The sequence below is a fragment of the Castor canadensis genome, chromosome 11 (assembly GCF_047511655.1).
Source record: "Castor canadensis chromosome 11, mCasCan1.hap1v2, whole genome shotgun sequence".
NCBI classification, from domain to species: Eukaryota; Metazoa; Chordata; class Mammalia; order Rodentia; family Castoridae; genus Castor; species Castor canadensis.
The window spans coordinates 43,820,673-43,840,872 of record NC_133396.1 but is presented as its reverse complement, the minus strand read 5'-3'; the positions used below and the strand labels follow the sequence as shown (position 1 = coordinate 43,840,872).

Below are 20,200 nucleotides of genomic sequence, written 5' to 3'. Positions count from 1 at the left end.
AGGGAAATAGTTCATGACACCTTATCTCGAAAAAACCCATCACAAAAAAGAGCTGGTGGAGTAGCTGAAGGTGTAGGCCCTGAGCCAAAAAAAAAAAAAAAAAAAAAAAAAAAAAATCCTTCCTTCACTGGGCAGATTTCCTTTACACAGGGGATTGAAGAGACATGCGGTCGTTGGTAGTGTGGGAAGTTTAACCTTGCCCTTGACTATCTATGGGATGTTGGGCAAATGACACTACTCGATTCCTTCATCTTTAAAATGGGGCCACTTATAGTACTTACTCCTTTTAAGTTCTCAGGAGGATTAATGAGTTAATAACCTAAGGAATTTGGAACAGCCCATAATAAGTGTTCAGTACAGTACATGTTAGCTATAATTCCAGGAAACTTGGTTGCGGATCCTAACGTTAGCCCCAAGAAACGTCCAGAAATTCTGAAGAGGCATTACCTGCAGGCCCAGGTTAAGAACTGCGTCTCAGGCCATCATGGACGGGGACTGAGGTGAGTAAAATGCTCCACTGAGGTAGCTAAAGGAAGCCTGAGAGACTTTGCTGACAGGACGTGAGAGGGGTCCACTGGCAGCAGGAGGGACGAACTCCTTGACTTTCGTCGTGGGGAGGACTCAAGCCCCCCCGTGCGCCGGGCCCACTTCCGGCCCTCTCGCGGCGTCGTAGTGAGGGACGGAACGTCGCGAGCCAACCGCAGGGAGGGCCAAGGCTCCGGCTCCGCCCACCCCCGCCAGGCTCAAATCCTGAGGCGGAGTCTCTAGCCTGACGCGCTGCGACTCCGCAGCCAATCGCAAAGCGCGGAGCAGGTTCAAACAAAGACGGCGGGTGATCATGGCGAGCCTGACTTGACTTGGGAGGCGATTGGTCTCCCTTCCGTGTTGAAGATGTGGCGGGTGAAAACACTGAATGTCGGCCTGTCGCCTTCGCCGCAACCGGTGAGCGGGAGGAGCTCTCACGGAGACCGTTACCGAGGGTCTGGAAAGCTGGGAGGAACCTAGGGCTGGGGAGCTTGGGAGTCTTTGTTTGCCTTGCAACTTTAGAGCGACTGGGATGGGGGGGAACCTGCGCTTCTTTTCGCCTCATGTACTTCTTAGGGAGTGAGGGAGGGCGGGCTGGCGGAGCCTGGGCTTCCTCACACCCGCTTTCTTTCTCAGAGAAAGCCAGCTATGAGGACTCCTCTCCGAGAACTTATCCTGCAGCCGGGAGCCCTCACCAACTCAAGAGTAGGACCTCCTATGTGCTCCTCGCTGACCCCATCACTGTGCAATCTGGGACTGCAGGTGAGACTTGCCCGGACAGCTCGACTGGGCTGTTTGCCCAGGCCGAGAGCTCAGAGGAACGGAGGGCCAGGTCTGGAACGTAATTAATAACAGTAATGAAGTCTTCTGCCTCAGTGACATCCATTTACAGCTATTCAGGCCAACACAGAGGTGCCCTGGGGTGGTTAAAGGAAATCCACTGAGAACCCCAACCTGTATTTAGCTGTTTTTTATTATCTCTTCCTCCGACCTTTACCAAAGTTCTGCCCCTGTCATCGACTCACCTATGGAAAGTTCTGTTTGATACAAGAGTGAGGCCATAACCATCCACCCCACAAAGTAGTCAAAACTCTCCTGGGATCAGGCAGCTTGAATCAGTCATCTTGGTTAAAACTATTCCCTTGTCCTTGCGGAACTGCCCTTACTGAGTTGCATTTTTGTCAAAGGTATTGAGAGAAGCAGCCATGTATAATCTGCTTTTTAGTTGCTGTAAAAACGTGTCAAGAAGCCATGTGCCCTGTGGCTCATGCCTGTAATCCTAGATACTTGGGAGGCTGAGACCCGGAGGATGGTAGTTTGAGGGCAGCCCCAGCAGTTTGCGAGACCCATCTCCAAAATAACCAGAGCAAAACAGACTGAAGATGTGTTTCAAGTGATAGAGAGTCTGCTTTAAAGTGCAAAGCCCGGAGTTCAAACCCCAGCCCCTAAAAACAAAACAAAACAAAAAAAAACCCCAAACTAAAATGTATAACAAATTGTCAAGGAAAGAGATTGACCCCACTATAAGGTTCTTTTTTTCTTTTTTAATGGAATGCTTCACGAATTTGTGTGTCAGCGTTGTGCAGGGGCATGCTAATCTCTGTATCTTTCCAATTTTAGTATATGTACTGCCAAAGCAAGCACTCACTATAAGGTTCTTGAAGACATTTTTTACAACTAATTACCTGGGAAAATTGTTTCTAAAGAAATGGCTATCCTTTTTCTCTTTCTGATAATGAGAACTGGAGAACTGTGATGTTTACCATATTTTCCTTCTTTTTCTGGCCTCTAAAAATCTCATGGTCACTAGGTGCCAGTGGTTCATGACTGTAATCCTAGCTACTCAGGAGGCAGAGATCATGAGGATCAGGATTTGAAGCCAGCTCAGGGCAAACAGTTTGAGAGACCCTATCTCAAAAATACCCTACACTAAAAAGGGCTAGCAGAATGGCTCAAGTGCTCGAGTGCCTGTCTAGCAAGTGTGAATCCCCGAGTTCAAACTTCAGTACTACCAAAAAAATAAAAATAAATAAAAATCTCGTTGCCAAATTGGATGATCACTCACAGTAACTGGTACTTCTGAAATATGAAGATTTGCTTCCTCTTTCTTTTTGACCATGATTTTTCTTTGTTTGTTTGTGATGCTGAGGGCCAAACCCAGGGCCTCCTCCATTCTAGGCATTCTACTACTGAGCTACACCCCTATTTCATTAATTTTATTTATCTGTCTGTGCCAACTTTAGATTCTCAGAACTCTTTAGTCATTGCTCACATTCTGTGGACCCCTTCCTACCTGTTCTTCTAGAAGTGGGTTGGAATTAGGGATACAGAAGAGCAAGGTCACATTCAAGCTAACTTCCCCCCATGAAAAGAATAGATTTTTTTCAGCCTGTTTATACTGTAGGCTGGTTCACGTGGAAGGATCCAAAATGGTTTCCTAGTTCTGTATAGTATGCAACAAGGATTACCCAAGTTCTTACCTAACTAGGGATGATAACTCTTTCCTTTTTTTGGATAGTATCTTGCACCGGTAATTGTATTCTGGAAACTGAACTGACTTCCTTAATCAACAACTTTTGTTTCTTTTGGTAGGAAGACAGCAACAATTCATCTCCAATGGATTTTGTCAATGCCAGGAGTACAAACTTTCCTTCAGAGTGTCTAGAAGCTTGTCAGCATGAATCAGATGAGCAGCCCCTAGATCCAATTCCTCAAACCAACTCTCCTCCCAAGACATCTGAGGAAGCATTGGACCAAAAGGATGACTATGTGGTTAAGACCGTGGTCCTTGTACCCTCTCCAGTGGTGCAGCAGCAAGACATGACACTTAAGACCCATTTAGATGGCATACTGGAGAAAAACAACTCTGTAATTGAGCTTTTGAGTCCAGGGGATCTGGTAAGAAAGGAGATGGCACTCTGCATGGAAGAAAACTTTTTAGAAGTTGTTGCCAGTATGCCTGAAGAACCTACATTTCAGGATTTTCCATCCCATCCCTTGGAATATTCACCAAAACCCTGTTCTGAGCAGCAGTTGCACTACTCCAAGGAAAACTTGAGGGACAAGAGGACTGAAGTTGTGCCTGAGGACTTAGTACTTTCTGAAAGTAATGCCTTCTCGCCTTCCTCCATGCTCTGGCTTTCCCCTTCAACTGCCATGTCAGCAGATTTCCCCATCAATCATGTGGACCCAGGGAAGGAAATGGTAGAGCACAGAGTTATAGAGGAAAGAAAAATGAGCTTTCCCATACTCCATGAGAAGATAGAATTGGGAGATAAAGCACTTATCCCAAATGTAGAAGATGTTCCATCCACATGCCTGACATCAAATCCAGTAGAAATGGAATCCCAGGCAGCTCCAGGACCAGCAGTAGAAGATGCTGGTCGAATTCTCTGCTCTGATACAGAGACTTGGATGTCCCCATTGGCCTGGCTAGAAAAAGGTGTAAATACCTCAGTCATGCTAGAAAATCTCCGCCAAAGCTTATCCCTTCCCTCTGTGCTTCAGGACGCTCCCATTGGTAGTACCACCCTCTCTACTTGCTCTGTGGGGACTTGGTTTACTCCTCCAGCACCACAGGAAAAGACAACAGGCACTAAGGGCACCAAGGATGGTACTTCAGAGACAGAGCATCTCCTGTGGGGGTAAGCACCTGCATGTCCTGTGCCCCTGGAGCACCAGGATCCTGAGCCTACCATCCCATCCCTTTCCCTTCCTTTTTTTCCCCTTTATGTTTTTCTCTTCCTGCTGCAGCAGTTGTCCTCCAGATCTGACTGCCTTATCTCGACATGACTTGGAAGATAACCTGCTGAGCTCTCTTGGCCTCTTGGAAGTTTTTTCACGCCAGCTGCAGGCCTGGAAGAGTAGGCTGGCCATTCCTCACCCAGAAACCCGGGATAGTGCCACACAGACCGAAACCTCTCCTAGCGGGGTAAGAAGCTTCCTCCCAAGGCTTGGGAGGATCCCATTGGGCCCCCTTCCTCAGAATTTATATTGATAAGCTGCCAGAGGGCAAAGGGGACTCCTTAATCATAGGTTCATTCTTAGAATAATACATGTAAATGCTGAGGATCTGGAGAAACACGTTAAAGTCTTTCCAAGGGAATGCAAGCCAGGAAAGTATTGGGGGTTTGTTTTTGTTTTAGTTTTGATAGGGGGTTTGCACTTAGGGCCTCACTCTTGCTAGGCAGGAGCTCTACACTTGAGTCATGTCCTCAGTCCTTGGTGTTTAGTAGTTGTTTTTTGACAGTACTTGAATTTGAATTCAGGGCTTCCTGCTTGCTAGGGAGGTGCTCTACTGCTTGAGCCACATCCCCAACCCTTTTTTAAGCCTTGGTTATTTATTTATTTTTCTTTTTTTGGTGGTACTGGGGTTTGAACTCAGGACCTTGTGCTTGTCAGGTGTGCACTCTACCACTTGAACCATGCCTGTAGCTGGCCTTGATTATTTTTGAGATAGGGTCTTGCATTTATGCCAGGGCTGGCCTGGGTGTGATTCCCCTATTTACATATCTGGTGTATTTGGGATGACATGGCTCAGTTTTTATTGGTTGAGATGGAGTCTTGTGAACTTTTTGCCCAGGTTGACTTTGAACCTAGATCCTCCCTATCTCTTCCTTCCAAATAGCTAGAATTACTGGCTTGAGTCACCAGCCCAGCACTAGGAAAGTTTTAAAGAAATCAGTTTTTAGGTCTTCATCGTCCAAATGTATTCTTTACTAATTTTTTTCTTTTCTACTTCCTCATTCTCAATTGTCCTTGTCCATTTTACTAAAGAACATGCTTCTTAGGGCATATCTTATATAACACTCAAAGGACAATAGAAAATATCTGTGTACATGCAGAGAAAATGAATGACCATGATAATTATATAACACATCATTTTCACATGTTTTTCAACAAAATTGGAGAAGGACTTTACTTCAGTGGGTCATTAAATATTTTTTGGTGAAGGTTCACTAGGTTTTTACATATATTTTCAAAGGAGTTCCTAGAATTGGTTGATGTGCCCTGGTTTCCTTCTTCCATTCCTATTGATACCCAATATTTATGTGAAGATTTCTTAGTGCTTATATCTATTAAAATGGAAAACAGTGATAAATTTTTCCTGACTCATGTTTTGTTGTAGGAATTACAGTAATCTACAAATACATGATTACATGGATGGGGGGGAGGCTCCATCCATTTAATTAGTAGGTGTCTCCCAATAAAATTCAAATGGTTAAAATAAAGCTATTGAAAATTTTTCTGCTTCCAAAAGAAAGTTTTTTCATTTAAAGTCTTATCAAAGGAATTTAAAAGAAATTCTAGTTTTAATTTTGATGAACTCTTTTGTTTTTTTGGTAGTACTGGAGTTTGAACTCAGGGCTTGCAAAGCAGGTGCTCTACTGCTTGAGCCATACCTCCAGTCCTAGACGAACTCTATTATTGCAGAAATGTTGGTTAATAACAGACTTTAAAATCTAAAAATTATTATACTGGGATGACTTTTTTTTTTAGTGGCACTGAGGTTTGAACTAAGGGCCTCACTCTTGGTAGATAGGAGCTCTACCCCTTGAGCCATGACCCCAGTCCTATCAAATATGTAGTGTTTATGTCATTGGCTATGTTTAAGAGCTCATATTTTATTTCAAACTGTCAGTATTTGTAATATGCTGGAAATTACAGCCTTTGCAACAATTTGAACTTAGGGGTAATTAGTTTTTCAAATTATTGTAGGAGGTATGTGAGGAAAATAGTTTAAAGACCACTGTTTTACAGGACTCTAGCCATGACAACAGGCAGGGAAGGAAGGGAATGGTGTCAGGGAAAAGAACCGAGAGTCTCAGTATTGTGCCTGTAAAAATAATAGGTAGCTGTTGGTAAGAGGAGATGGTCCCCAAATGCCCAAAGATTTTCCTTTGAGTTGAAAATATCCTCAAAGTAATGCCTTTTGCCCTGGTTCCTAGAAACCATGGACTCCTCATTCCTCTTGTTATTTAACTCTTGGGTTATCTTTGTATCTTTTTTTCTTATCCTTGACCTTGTTTCCCATTTCTGAATCTGCCTTGTATCCTCTTTCCGTGATGCTTGCCAGGTCCCTTTGGAGGTTACTGAAGCAGAACCAGACAGGGGAAATGACATCACCTTCAGCCATTCCCCATCACCATGCATGGCCTTGCCGCTTGGCTGCCTCCTTCACATTAATCTCATCATCTGCTTGACTGCCCAGCTCTGAGCAGTATTTGAGCCCTATCCAGGGCTCATGGGTACTCCGTGCCTTTCTGCATGATGCAGTAGATAATGATGATTGCTTTTCTGGGGAAGGGAGCCGTGAACTTCAAGAGATCTGAGGATGGAGGTGACTACCTCCTTAAATTCAGAATGCCACAGCCTGGTGACTCAGCATTGCTGTTTCAGCAACAGCCTTATTCCAGAGGATGACTGGCTTTCAGCAGTAATGCCTATTTTTCTCTTACTAAAAATTTTTTTTTTTTTTTTTGGTTTTGTTTTGTTTTTTGTTTTTTTTTTTTTGAAACAAGGTCTTGCTAGATAGCCCAGACTAGCCTTCAACTAGTGATCATTCTGCCCCAGGCTTCTGAGTATTGCCACCAGGCCCACTTTCATACTAAGATTTTTATCTGCCCTTATAATAATGGATAGACAGTTAAAGAGTAAAGAAATAGAAATGACTTTAAATATTGAAGAAGATTAACATTGGGCTGGGAGTGTACCTCAGTAGTAGAACATTTGTCCAACATACACAAGGTCCTGTGTTAATTCTCCATAACACACACACACACACACACACAAAGGCCAGGAGTGATAGCTCATACCTGTAATCCTAGCTACTTAGGAGGTAAAGATCATGAGGATTGAGGTTTGAGGCCAGCCTCAGCAAAAAGTTAAAAAGACCCTATCTCAACAATAAACTGAGTACTAGTGGTACAGGTCTGTAGTGCCATCTATGAAGGAAGCATAGGTAGAAGGGTTGTGGTCTGAGGCAGGCCCAGATAAAAATCAAAAGGGTCTATCTGAAAAACAGCTAAGAGCACAGAGGGCTGGGGGGGGTGTGACTTAAGTGGAAGAGCTTCTGCCTAGCAAGTACAAGGCCCTGAGTTCAAATCCTATACTGCAAAAAAAAAAAAAAAGAAAGAAAAGGTAATCAAAGAAATGCAAATGAAAACAATGAGATGCCATTTCCTTCTGACAAAATAGCAGAGAATAAAATAGGTAATGCAGTTGGACATGGTGGCACATGCCTGTAATCCCACCAGTCCAGAGACAGATGCAGGAAGATTTAGAGTTCAAGGCCAGCCTGGGCTACACAAAAAGACCCTGTCTCAAAAAAAAAAAATGCTGGTAAGCATTGTCCTTTTATCAGTAGGGTACAAACTGGTTCATCCTCCTTTGAAGACAATTTAAATAAGACCCTTGAAATAGTTCAAGCCTTTTGATGTAGTAACTCCACTTCTAGGGATATATCTTAGGAAAAAAAAAGTTCTGTATAAAGATGGCAACAGCCAGGTGTGGTGGTATATGCCTATAATCCCAGCAGAAGAATCCAAAGCAGGAGACAAGCGGATCATGAGTTCAAGGCCAGCCTGGGCTACTTAGCCAGACCCTGGCTCACAAAACAACAAAGATAGTGACAGAGTTTTTGTTTGTTTGGTTTTTGAGATAGGGTTTCACAGAGCCTAGGCTGGCCTTAGCCTCCTAAGTGCTGGAATTATAGACATGAGACACCATACCTGGCCTACATTTGTGTGTGTGTGTGCGCGCGCGCACTTGAGTGTTTGAGACAAGATCTCTCTATATAGTGGAGGTTGGCTTAGAACTCACTGTATAGCTAGGCTGGCCTTGAACTTGAGATACTTGTGCCTCAGCCTCCCAAGTGCTAGGTTTATAGGTGTGTACTACCATACCCAGCTCCTGATTTTATTTTTTCCTCTCTTCAGAGTTTTTCTTTTCTTTTTTTGGTGGCATTGGGGTTTGAACTAAGGCCTTGCGCTTGCTAGGCAGGTGCTCTTACTGCTTGAACTACTCTCCCAGCACTTTTCTGCAGTGGAGTTTTGTGAACTGTTTGCCTGGGCTGGCTTCAAACTTCCATATTCCTGATCTCTGCCTCCTGAGTAGCTAGGATTACAGGCATGAACTACTGGTGCCAGGTTGCTTTGGTTATTTTTGAGATAATGTCTCACTTTATGCCTGGGCTGAGCTGGATCAGGATCCTACTACATATGTTTCCCAATAGCTGGGATGACAGGTCCAAGCCACCACTCCTAGCTTTTATTGGTTGAGATGGGGGTCTCACAAACTTTTTGCCCAGTTAGGCCTCAACCCCCAATCCTGCTGATCTCCACCTCCTGCACAGCTAGGATTACTGGCTGGGGCCACTTTGCCTGACCCAAATTTATGTTTGTTTTTTTGTTTTCTTTTCTTTTTGAACTCGGGGCTTCACGTTTGCAAAGCACAACCATGAAGTTGGCCCTGTATATCTATGGATTCCTCATCCATGAACTCAACCAACTTTGGATGGAAAATATTCAGAAAAAATAATGTGTCTGTATTGAACCAGCTTTTTTTGCTTATCCTCATTCCCTAAACAATATGGTATAACAACTACTTACATAATATTTAAATATATTAGTATTTTAAGTAATATAGAAATGATTTATTGTATACAGGAGGATATATGTAGGTTTTATGCCAATATTTCACCATTTAATTTGAGGGACTTGAGTATTCTCATTTTTGGTATCCAAGGGGGTCCTAGAATCAACTCTACCAATACTAAAGGATGACTACATCTATTACAATCTTAGTTTTTCTTAAGCATGACTGTATTTCATCTAATCAAAGACACTATCAATATTAAGATGCATTCTCATTTCAGAGGTATTAAACTGTGAAAAGATATTTTTCTTAGAATTTATTGAATATGATAATTTATTTCTAAATTTGTGGCCTATAGCTTTTTCTCTAACACCTAAGGGAAATAATATATTCATCAGTTTCAGGAAATCCCTATAGCAAGTACACTGTCTGGCGTGGAGGTATACTGGAATCTTTGGGGTGGGTGCTATATTTTTGGTTAAGTATCACTGTTCTGTTGATTTTTCTTTCCTTTTCATTTTTGTAATTTCCAAAATTTCATGGTAAATATATTATCTGAAGAATAGAAAAAAAATTACTTTAAAAACGAATATTTTCTGACTTTCTGACTTGGCTTCACTGGGCTCTTCCTTCTGATAGAAAAGATTCCTATAACTCACTGGGAGCGGGGGCGGGGGGGGGAAATGAGGGGCTGCTGTTGCATGATAACTACACAAAAAGAGCAACTCGTTTCATTGGCTAGGTAAATAAGAAACTTCAACATCTTCAGGAAAGCCAGGACATTAGACAGGCCCTGAAGCAGGCCAGGAATGTCATGGTAAGTGTTGATTGACCTTGTACCACCACTGGGGTCTTCTGTGAAGGTCAATAGTAGAGAATACTGGGTGGTTAGTAGATGGTGATACTCAATCTTGGCAGTGAGGAGAGGTTCCCAAACCTTTGTGAAGAACTTCTCTTTGTTAGGAACTTGTAATTTGGGTTGGTGCCTTTCCTCCCCAGTGCCTCTGCTTTCTGCTTAGTGGCTATATTTGATCTAACCTAACCATCTTGCCTCTCTACAAGCAATCATGGGTGCTAGCCTCTAAAGAGTTGATATCCTTGCTTCACCTGTCCCTGTTGCACGTTGAAGAAGATAGAATGACTATGAGTCAGGAGGTAAGCTGAATGAAAGTGGAGGTGGAGGACTCTGGTGAGATTGAAAACCAAAAAAAGGAACTGGACAGGGTATCTGATTCTTATCTTGTAGTCTCAGCATGCAAAAACCTTGGTCTCCTGCTGCTTTGATGTGTTGAAGAAAATGAGGCCAAAGCTCCAGAGCCTCAGTACAGAAAGGGAGGAGGCAAGGCACAGAGAGGAAATGGCCCTCAAAGGCAAGGACGCGGTAAGGTGCCAGGCATTTGTTCCTGGGTGTGGGAGGTCTCTGCTTCAAAGTACCTGCAGGAATACACTGAGACATAGTTGAGTGGCTTAAGAACTGCCTGCCCTTGGGAATTAAGAATTAAACTACAAGCTGGGCACTGGTGGCTCACACCGGTAATACTGGCTATTTAGGCTAAGCTTGGGAGGATTGTGGTTCCAGTCTAACCTGGGCCGGGCAAAAGTTTTCGAGACACCATCTCAACAGAAAAAAGATGGTGTGGTGCATCCCTGTTATCCCAGCTATGGCAACAAGTTTAAAATAGGAGGATCATGGTACGGACCAGCCTGGGCAAAATGTGAGACCCCGTCTCTAAAACAACCAGAGCAAAAGGGGCTACATATGTGGCTCAAGTGGTAGAACACCTGCCTAGCAAGTACAAAGCCCTGAGTTGAAATCCCAGTACAGTTAAAAAAAAAAAAACTGAACTACTGGGAGCCAGGTGTGGTAGGGGCACACCTGTAATCTCAGCTACATGGGAGGCAGAGGCAGGAGAATCCGGAGTTCCAGTCCCCAGCTCATGTAAAGGTAGCAGCAAAACCCTGACTTAAAAATAAAATAAAAACAGCTGGGTGCCAATGGCTCATGCCTGTAATCCTAGTTACTTAGGAGGCAGAGATCAGGAGGATCACAATTTGAAGCCAACCCGGGCAAACCATTCACAAGACCCTATCTTGAAAAAACCCATCACCAAAAAAAGGGCTGGTGGCATGGCTTAAGGTGTAGGCCCTGAGTTCAAGCCCCAATACTGCAAAAATAAAATAAATAAATAAAATAAAAACAAAATGGCCAGGGAGACTGCTGGGGCAGTCTGCATATCATGGGGAGATAGATGTTGCTGTCTATAAGTCTTGGGCCCTGGCAATTAAAGAAGAAAGGTGGGAGGAAGGAGTCAGAACCCAGACCCTTGGCTTTGTTCCTCACTGCTCCAAAAAGAAACAGGATCCTGAGAAGATCTATGAGCTAAAGTCCAAAGCTCGATAGATTATGAACCAGTTTGGCCCCTCATCCTTAGTCATTCTCTCCAGTTTCTCATCCATAAAAACTGGAACCAGCCAGCACCCCTCTACAAGGCTCCCTGGCCAATACCACTACAGTGGTAAAGATACTAAGCACTCCTGGGATGGGGGAGTCGTCCTAGCACTGAAAACCATCAGGTATCCACCAAGAAGAAATTACAGGACTTAGTAAGAGAAGTGGATCCTAATGAGCAGTTGGATGATGATGAGGAAGAGATGCTGTTACAGATTGCTGGTAATTTTATTGAGAGTGTTGTGACAGCCACTTGCCAGCTTGATCAACATCACAAATCTAGCACCCTTAAAGTACATCCAGCTGCATCCAGAGCATCAGTGGATCCCAGGATTTGGCTCTGAAGAAATCTGACCCTACAAAAAAGCTTACACCACCGAAGATCATAAACACAGAATGGCATTGATCTGGAAAAACAACCAAGAAGTAACACACAGAAAAGTCAGAAAATGGACAATGTATTTGGATATACTGGAACTGAGATCTCAGCCATCTCATTGTTGGAATTTTTTTTTAAATGCTTTATAGAGAACCATACATTTTTTATTAACAGTGCAGCAACATCTATAATGACTTAGGTGATCTGCCAAAAGAATAAAACCTCCTACCCTACTTCTCCCTTTCCCTACTGTCTCAAAGGGGAACAGTGTATCTTCCAGAGAAGATTTTATCTGTGGTTTAAGTGATTGAATATAGGACAAAGCACTATGGTCTTGGGTGATACTATTCAGGATTTGTACAGGGTTTTGTTTCTTCCTCCTTTCTCCTATTCCCTGTACTTTGTAATGTCAATCTTTATGGGAATATGAGTTTGATTTGTTTTTCCAGAATAAAGAAGTTAGGAATTGAATGGAAAAGAAATAAAAGGCTGGGGGTACATCTCAAGTGGCAGAGTGATTGCCTAGTATATGTGCAAGAACTGGGGACATGGCTTAAGTAGTAGGGCATCTGACTAGGAAGCATGAGGCCCTGAGTTCAAGCCTCAGTACTACAAAAAAAAAAAAAAAAAAAAGATAGATAGAACTGAACTATTGGGTCATTAGGCATTGGGTTATAGCTTTTTGTGCTATTTCCCTGTACTCTAAACAGGCAGAGACAGTGCTGGAAGCTTTCTGTGCACATGCCAGCCAGCGCATCAGCCAACTGAAACAGGATTCGACATCCATGCAGGAATTCAGAGGCCTTCTGCAGGAGGCTCAGACCCAACTGGTAATTTAAGGGCATTTTCTTTCTTGCAGTCCATGCTGACACGCTGGGAAGATGGTCACATACCCCACTTAGCTGCCTCCATAGGTAATCCTTCCTTTGTAGGTAGGACTTCAGACAGAGCAAGAGGAGCTAGCTCAGCAGGTAGTGAGTCTGACTTCTACTTTACAACAGGACTGGACATCTATGCAACTAGATGTGAGTATTTGGGGGCATCATAGCTACTCCATCACTTAAAACCAGATCTGGTAGGACCCTTGCCTCAAGTGTCCTCTACTGACCTACTTACTTCCTCTGGAAGTATGGAACATGGACAGCTTTGCTGAATCGTTCTCAACAACTCACAGAGAAACTCACAACCAAGAGCCGGCAGGCCCTGCAAGAACGTGATTCAGCAATTGAGGAAAAGCAACAGGTATAAATCAGCGGTGGGGACTGCTTAGGCCTAGTTATCTCTTCCTTTGTGGGGATCTTTCTAGTGTGTGTTACCATTATCTTCTTATGCTGGTCCTGTCTTTCCACCCGGGGTTTGGGGACCATCCAATTCCCTTGGCTGTATAATGGCTTCAGCCCAGTTGTTTCCTTTGTTCTTCAGCACATTCTTTACAGAATGTAAAGAATTCTTTACAGCTTTTCTTCTGTCTCAATTTTTCCTGAGGATCAGCTTTATTTTTTGCAGTGTTGCTGCCCAGAAGCAAGGTAGTTTGCTCTTTTGTCTAGAAAGAGAAGCTGCACTAAATCCTTGGATTCTTGATTCAGGAGGAAATATAGAAAGAAAACTTACCTCTTATCTTTTCTTTCTAGGTTTCCAGAGAGCTGGAACAAGTCTCTGCCCATTTAGAGGACTGTAAAGGCCAAATAGAACAACTGAAGTTGGAAAACAGTCGCCTAGTTACAGGTATGTGTGTGTGTGTGTGTGTGCAGGTATGCAAGGAGTTGAACCTGCTAAGGCTTGCAGTATGGCAGTAGAGCAAGGAAGTTCTCTGGAGCACTTGCTTTGGGGCAGAGTTGTGGGGGTTTTCTGGTCTGTGACTCCGTGGTGTCAGTATGATAATTTTGATCTAGATCTCAGGGCTCAGCTGCAGATGCTGGCTAGCACAGCCAGCCAGTTAAAAGAGCTACAGAGTCAGCATGCCAGTTTTGCCCAGGACCTGGCAATGAAAGATGAGTTGCTGCACCAACTTACCCAGAGTAATGAGAAGCAGGCTGCTCAGTGAGTACCTATCAGGTTTTAATGGTAGTAGGCACCAAGCAGGTAAGACCAAATGGGATCTAATACAAGTTCTCTAGCAGATGGCAAAAGGAAGAGATGGCACTAAAGCAAATTAAGGCAGAACTGCAGCAACAAAAGGCTGTGTTGGCCAAGGAGGTGCAGGAACTGAAGGAGACCCTGGAGGTAAGGAATTTGGCTTGGGGCAAGGGAACAAGTAAACCTCAAGAGTGGGACTCTTGCTGGAAAAAACCTCTGTCCTCCAGAGCTCTAAAATTCTCTACTTGGACTCATTTTCCCCCTTCCCTCTCTTTCTTTTCTCCCAGTTTGCAGACCAAGAGAGTCAGGTTGCTCACCTAGAACTGGGCCAGGTCGAGTATCAGTTAAAAACCACACTGGAAGTGCTCCGAGAACGCAGCCTGCAGTGTGAGAATCTTAAAGACACTGTAGAGAACCTAAAGTAAGATTTCTACCTGGCTGTGCCTCCCTCCCAAGTGCTTATTTTTCCCAGGAACACTTCTAGAAGTCAAAGTCTCCAAGAAGAGAATTGTAACAGTGTTAAGCCTCTCGTTTCTCTCCCAATGTGGAGAATTGGGAAAGGTGCTCACAGAAGGTAACCTCATTGTCCTGGTTCCTCATTTCAGGGCTCACTTGGCCAGTACCATAGCAGAGAACCAGGAACAAGCTTTGGAGAAGGCACACCAATATTCCCAAGGGCTCGGGCTGCTGACTGAGCAACTACAGAGTTTGACACTTTTCCTACAGACAAAACTAAAGGAGAAGGTAGGATCCTAGGGTCCCTTTCCCTTCCTTCCCCCTTTACTTCCTTTCCCATTATACCCTGATTGTATAGAATAGACTTCCTAAAACCCTACTCTTGTTCCATCTCAATTAATTCAGTGACTTTCAGTTACCTATAGTACCTCTTTAGCCTGTAGCTCAAACTTTCATCTGTTTTCTACCTCTCATTTACTCCAGCTAGGCTGCCTGTACACCATACACAGTTCCTATCTCCATTCATACCTGGCCTCAGGCCATTCTCACATCCATTCTCTTCTGTTTTCAAACTGGAAATTCCTTTTTCTTTCCTACTAAAATCCTCCCTAGTTTACCTTATTTGAAATGTTCCCAAATCACATGGAGTCAATGATCTTTTGGGCTGGAGGAATGGCTCAAGTGGTAGAAACAAGCAAGCGTGAGGCCGAGTTCAAACCCCAGTACTGCCAAAAAAAAGAAAGTCAATGAGTCACTGATCTTTTTTTGCTGTATTCCTCACAAGCGTACTCTTCTTTTGCACTTGTATTAATTTTCCTTGGATATCTGATCTCTTCAACTAAACAATGTTTAAAAGAAAGCAAAAATTTAGCTTTGCTTCTTTAGCATCCCCACAGTGTACAATAAACAATAAATAGTTAATATCTTTCAGAGGACAGAGTTAATTAGTAGTTAAAGGTACAACTAAGATTCTGACTGTCTTCTCCAACTGAGTGCTGAGCACAGCAAATGTCAAACAATGTACAGTTTAGTGGGGAAGATAGACAGATGTAAACTTGTCATCTTCACTTATGATCATGGTGAAGGTCTGCATGGACCACTGTGGGAACTCACAGAAAGGAGGATCACTGCTGCCTTGGAGAGTTAGGGAGTCTTCTCAAAGCAGGTGACCTTTGCTGGGTGCTGGTGGCTCATGCCTGTAATCCTAGCTACTCAGGAGACAGAGGCAGAGATCAGGAGGATCATGGTTCAAAGCCAGCCTAGGCAAATAGTCCGAGAGACCCTATCTCAAAAAACTCTTCACAGAAATAGGGCTGGTGGAGTGGCTCAAGGTGAGTTCAAGCCCCAGCACCACACACACACACACACAAAAAGCAGGTGACCTTGAGTAGTCTTGAGGTTTAGAAGTTTATAGGTTCAGGGTGTGTATATAGGAAGACCCACCAAGAGGGGGAACATATATGAAAATTTCATATGACTATATAAGAAAATTATATGTAGAAAGTCATGCACATAGCACATTATGTATACTTTTTTGTAGCCCTGTAATAAGACCTGGGTCAGGTGCTGGGACTATACAATGAATGAGGCAAGGCCCTGCTTATAGAGAATGTGGCAAGTTTTGGGAATGGGAAGTAGTTCTATGATTGGTATGTAGGAACTACATGGTGTAAGACAGGAGACAAGGCTGGAGAAGCAGACAGGAGGCTAGGTTTTTGAAGACTTCAACTAATGCCAGTTACAGAGAGGATAGAGATGAGGGGATATATTAAAGGGATTCAATGGATGTTTAAGACAGAAGTAATTGCACATGGTGATTAATTTGATGTAGAGGAAAAGAGTGAATGATGATCTTAAATTGTTAGAAAGATAGTGACTTGTTCCCCCCAAACAGGATCTCACAATCTGGCCTTGAATTTGTAATCTATCTGCCTCATGATGGGATTACAAGTATGCGCCATCATACTTTCCTCTTGAACTAAGGTTGGCAGACTTTTCCTATAAAGGGCTATATAAGTGTCTTCAGCTTTGAGGGCCTATGGTCTCTGTCTTACCTATTCAACTCTGCTTTTGTAGTTCAAAAGCAGCCACTGACAGTATATAAGTGAATGTTGTGGCTATGTTCCAATAAAACATCTGTAAAAACAGTTGGCAGGTCAGATTTAATCCAGAGGCAGTAATTTGCTGCCTGCTTTGCTCAGAACAGTAAATACAGTAGTGGGAACAGATTTTTGATGGAGTAGAGCAGGGAAAATGGTGACTTCAGTATTACACATCCTAAGTTTCATGTGGACTGTGGAACATTCTGGTAGATTTTTTTTTACAGGCAGTTAGTCTTTAGGCCTGGAGACTGGGAAAAAATCCAGTTGAGAGAAAGAGATTAAAGAGTTATTCATGTGAAAGTTCAAATTGGATGTTTTTATGGACCTCCAGAGACAGGGCCATCTAGGGAATGGCTTAGAGTGAATAGAGGGCCAAGGACAGAATGGGGAGAGAGGGCAAGAGTTAAGGAAGGAACCATGGGTTGAGAGAAGAAATGTCCAGAAAGCGATGAGGCCCCTTCATGAAGGGTGGTCATGACCTAGAAGAAAAAGAAGTTTCTAAAAGTATAATATGGTCATCAGTATCAAATAGACTGGGTAAAACAAGAGTTGGAAAGTATCCATTGCATTTGAAAGTAAGGATGCCAGTGGTGAACCAAATGACAAGAATTTTTGTGGAATACTGGGGCAAAAGCCTGTATAGTGGACTGGGGTGTCAGTAGATGGTGAGAATTATAGGTAAGAATTGTGAGCTTTTTTTCAATTAAAGGGAAAGCCAAAGGACAATAGTAGCTAAAAGGATATTTAATGCGTTTTTGTTTTGTTTTTAAATTATTGTTTTAGTGGGAGAGACTTAGAATATAAACTTGTGTTAGGAAAGGCACTAGTGGAGGAGTTGGAGATAGAGCAGTGAGGTAGAAGGTAGAAAAGCACTCCAGAAGAGATGACTAGAGTACCTTGAAGCTCAATAAACCACTTACTCTGAAGAGCAGCTGATTTTTTTTTTTCTCCTTTGTCCTTAGACTGAAGTAGAGACACTTCTACTGAGCACAGACTGTGCTCCCACCCAGGAAATCCCTCCACCAAATGAAAGTGCCTCCATGGGAAATATCTCAACAGCAGTGGCAGACGAAGGTTTTAACCCCTGAGATTTGGGGGTGGGAAAGTTGTGACCCTGCTCCTGATGTTGTCTGCTGGTGAAGATGCCCACATCAGACTTGCTTGTCTCTCCCAGCTTTGGTTATGGCAGACCCTTGACTAGGTCACCATGGGAGCCCCCTGTCATAGTTGATCTTTGTTTTAGAGTCAGAATCAGCTCCTGTGCCCTTGCTTGGAAGTGACAAGAGTGCTTTCACCCGAGTAACATCAGTGGTTTCTCTTCAGCCTACAGGTTAGGATGGGCTCCAGGGATCCTGCCTCATTTCTAAAAAATCTGGTGGTGATGAGTAAAGACAAAAGCAATGAGACATGCTTTGCTCTAAAAACCTCAATTCTACTTGGGCTTATTTTGTTTCTGCCTTTTGGGATCTGTAATGTTCTGAATATGCAAATCATATGAGTAAGGAACAATGATGACTATCACACTCCTTCCTTTTAGGCTGAAGGGGCTGTACCTCTATCTAGGGCTTTCTCTTTCAGAGACCCCAGGCCTGGAGAAAAGCCTGGCAGAAATGAGAACTACCCTTCTTGAGCTTCAGAGCCTGTGTACTCTGCTGCAAGAATCCAAAGAAGAAGCCATTGAGGTTCTACAGAGAAAAATGTGAGTGGGGCAATCTTAATGATAGGAGGAATAGGACAGCCCCTTATGCCAAGGGCCTGACTGGCTGCTGAAATGAATGGAATAATGTGGAATTCTTCCCTCCCCTAGTTGTGATCTGCAGGGTAGACTGCAGGCCCAGGAAGAACAGCACCAGGAATCACAGAAGGCCAAGGAAGCAGATATAGAGAAGCTGCACCAGGCCTTGTGCTTGCGCTACAAGGTAGAGGAGGGGCCTAGAAGTGGAGCGATGAAGAACTGGGGCAGCTCTGTTGCCCCCCGGGAGCCATTGTCTCTTCAGGAATCTGGGTGGTAGGGATTTTCCAACTACTGCCCTAGTTTTGCCCTTCCTGGGGTCAGACATTTCACATATTTGGGAATCAGCTATGGACTGGCCTGTTTTCCCAGGCAGAATCAGGAGAAAAGTCAGGAACTCTATCTAGCAGAACTCTTTCAACACTGAGATATGCGTTGCCTGACTTGGCACTGGAGGAGGAATTAGAGTGGTATCAAGTGGTTGTCCTATCAGAGCCAAACATGGGTCAGGCATTCTCTCCTACCTCCTGAAAAGGGCTACAAAGAAACCAGCTCTCTCTTAGTGCTGTCTTGTCTGCCTTTTCCTTACAGAATGAAAAGGAGCTACAGGAAGTGATACAGAAACAGAACGAGAAGATCCTAGAACAGATAGACAAAAATGGCGAGCTCATAGTATGTTCCTCATGATGCCAAGCCTTTGCCTTCTGTGTTACTTGTAGCCAGATCCCAAACACGAGGACTGGATATGCTGGTCTACCTTTGTCCTTCACATATAGGAAAGATAAAAAGGACCTTTGAGTGATATTGGATACTTCTGTTCTTATTCCCAGAGTCTCAGGGAGGAGGTGATCCAGCTCACCCACTCACTTCGGCATGCAGAGACAGAGACTAAAGTGCTCAAGGAGACCCTGGCAGGCCAGGTGGATCCCACTTGTCAGCCTGTAGTCACTAACTGGATCCAGGAGAAAGTGTGTCTCTCTCAGGAGGTGACTCAGAGTTAACAGAGGAACTGGGCAACTGGTGGGGACCTCCAGCTGTGCCCCTATTAATGAGAACATATCTGTAGGTGGACAAGCTGAGGTTGATGTTCCTGGAGATGAAAAATGAGAAAGCAAAACTTGTGCTCAAGTACCAGAGCCATGTAAGGATTTCCATGCTCTCCCAGGGCCATTTCCCACCATCATAAGCAAGCACCCTGCCATGTTGCCTCTGTCCTACCAAGACACACTGTTCTTTTAAACATAGGACTTATGAAACCTATTTGCTTTCTAGAGAAACATCCTAGAGGAGAACCTTCGGCGCTCTGATACAGAGTTAAAGAAACTAGACGATATTGTTCAGCATATTTACGAGGTAAAGGAGGGAGGGAGGTGACAGGACTAAGACACCTGGTACAAGACCTGGCCCTAGGCGGTACTGATGATAACGGCACTGGTTCCCAGCCTGTGCTGAGAGCCGGGTCTGACTCCTTACTGTAGGCTTCTCTGTAGCTTCCTGTTTATCCCTTCTCAGTAGGTACCTGGGGCTGGGAGCCTTGGACCTCAGGCTTGTTCTGAGCTAGGTGCCTTTTCTGTCTCTCTTCTCAGACTTTACTGTCCATCCCAGAAGTAGTGAGGAATTGCAAGGAGCTACAAGGATTGCTAGAATTTCTAAGCTAAGAAACCAAAAGCTGGGTCCAGTGGCATGTGTCTGTAGTCCCAGCTACTCTGGAGGCTGAGGCAGGAGAACTGAGTTCGAGACCAGCACAGGCAACATAGCGAAGAAACAAAGCTGATTTTGCTTCCTCCCTATTTACCTGAAATACCCCTTACCCCAACATGAGGACCATTGGCACAGAACCACCTATGTTTAATGCTATTTAAATAAAGTATATTTAATGTATTCAA

The 20,200-nt window shown here is 43.8% G+C and overlaps 1 protein-coding gene, 1 non-coding gene and 1 pseudogene across 6 annotated transcripts; 2 read left to right on the top strand and 1 right to left on the bottom strand.

Annotated features, from left to right (window-relative positions):
* Window positions 1–139: 139 nt before the first annotated feature.
* Spag5 (sperm associated antigen 5) lies at window positions 140–20,195 on the top strand. Of its 5 annotated transcripts, none has more exons than XM_074046455.1 (24): window positions 142–942; window positions 1,162–1,287; window positions 3,118–4,169; window positions 4,282–4,456; window positions 9,863–9,937; window positions 10,183–10,275; window positions 10,367–10,501; window positions 12,659–12,778; window positions 12,881–12,973; window positions 13,077–13,190; window positions 13,580–13,673; window positions 13,841–13,988; window positions 14,066–14,171; window positions 14,312–14,445; window positions 14,630–14,768; window positions 17,545–17,656; window positions 17,826–17,912; window positions 18,161–18,281; window positions 18,390–18,501; window positions 18,906–18,986; window positions 19,145–19,300; window positions 19,381–19,455; window positions 19,587–19,667; window positions 19,901–20,195. In XM_074046455.1, exons 1-24 carry the CDS (start codon window positions 892–894, stop codon window positions 19,970–19,972), a joined length of 3,552 nt encoding a protein of 1,183 aa, XP_073902556.1. In that variant the 5' UTR covers window positions 142–891; the 3' UTR covers window positions 19,973–20,195. The 5 variants fall into 5 exon arrangements, with proteins under 5 accessions (XP_073902557.1, XP_073902556.1, XP_073902554.1 ...); XM_074046453.1 differs by having other exon boundaries at window positions 4,279–4,456; XM_020162945.2 differs by having other exon boundaries at window positions 145–942; window positions 14,069–14,171.
* On the bottom strand, window positions 2,067–2,169 carry LOC141414338 (U6 spliceosomal RNA). The gene has a single exon (XR_012439396.1). It is a non-coding gene; the product is annotated as a U6 spliceosomal RNA (small nuclear RNA).
* On the top strand, window positions 11,045–12,577 carry LOC141413798 (transcription initiation factor TFIID subunit 12 pseudogene; annotated as a pseudogene).
* Window positions 20,196–20,200: the final 5 nt, after the last annotated feature.

Coding starts and splice junctions, on each gene's coding strand:
- Spag5 (XM_074046453.1), top strand. CDS start 892: ATGTGGCGGGTGAAAACACTGAATGTCGGCCTGTCGCCTTCGCCGCAA. Junction 10,276..10,366: donor GAATGACTATGAGTCAGGAG/GTAAGCTGAATG, acceptor CTTATCTTGTAG/TCTCAGCATGCAAAAACCTT. Junction 14,172..14,311: donor AACTGAAGGAGACCCTGGAG/GTAAGGAATTTG, acceptor CTTTTCTCCCAG/TTTGCAGACCAAGAGAGTCA.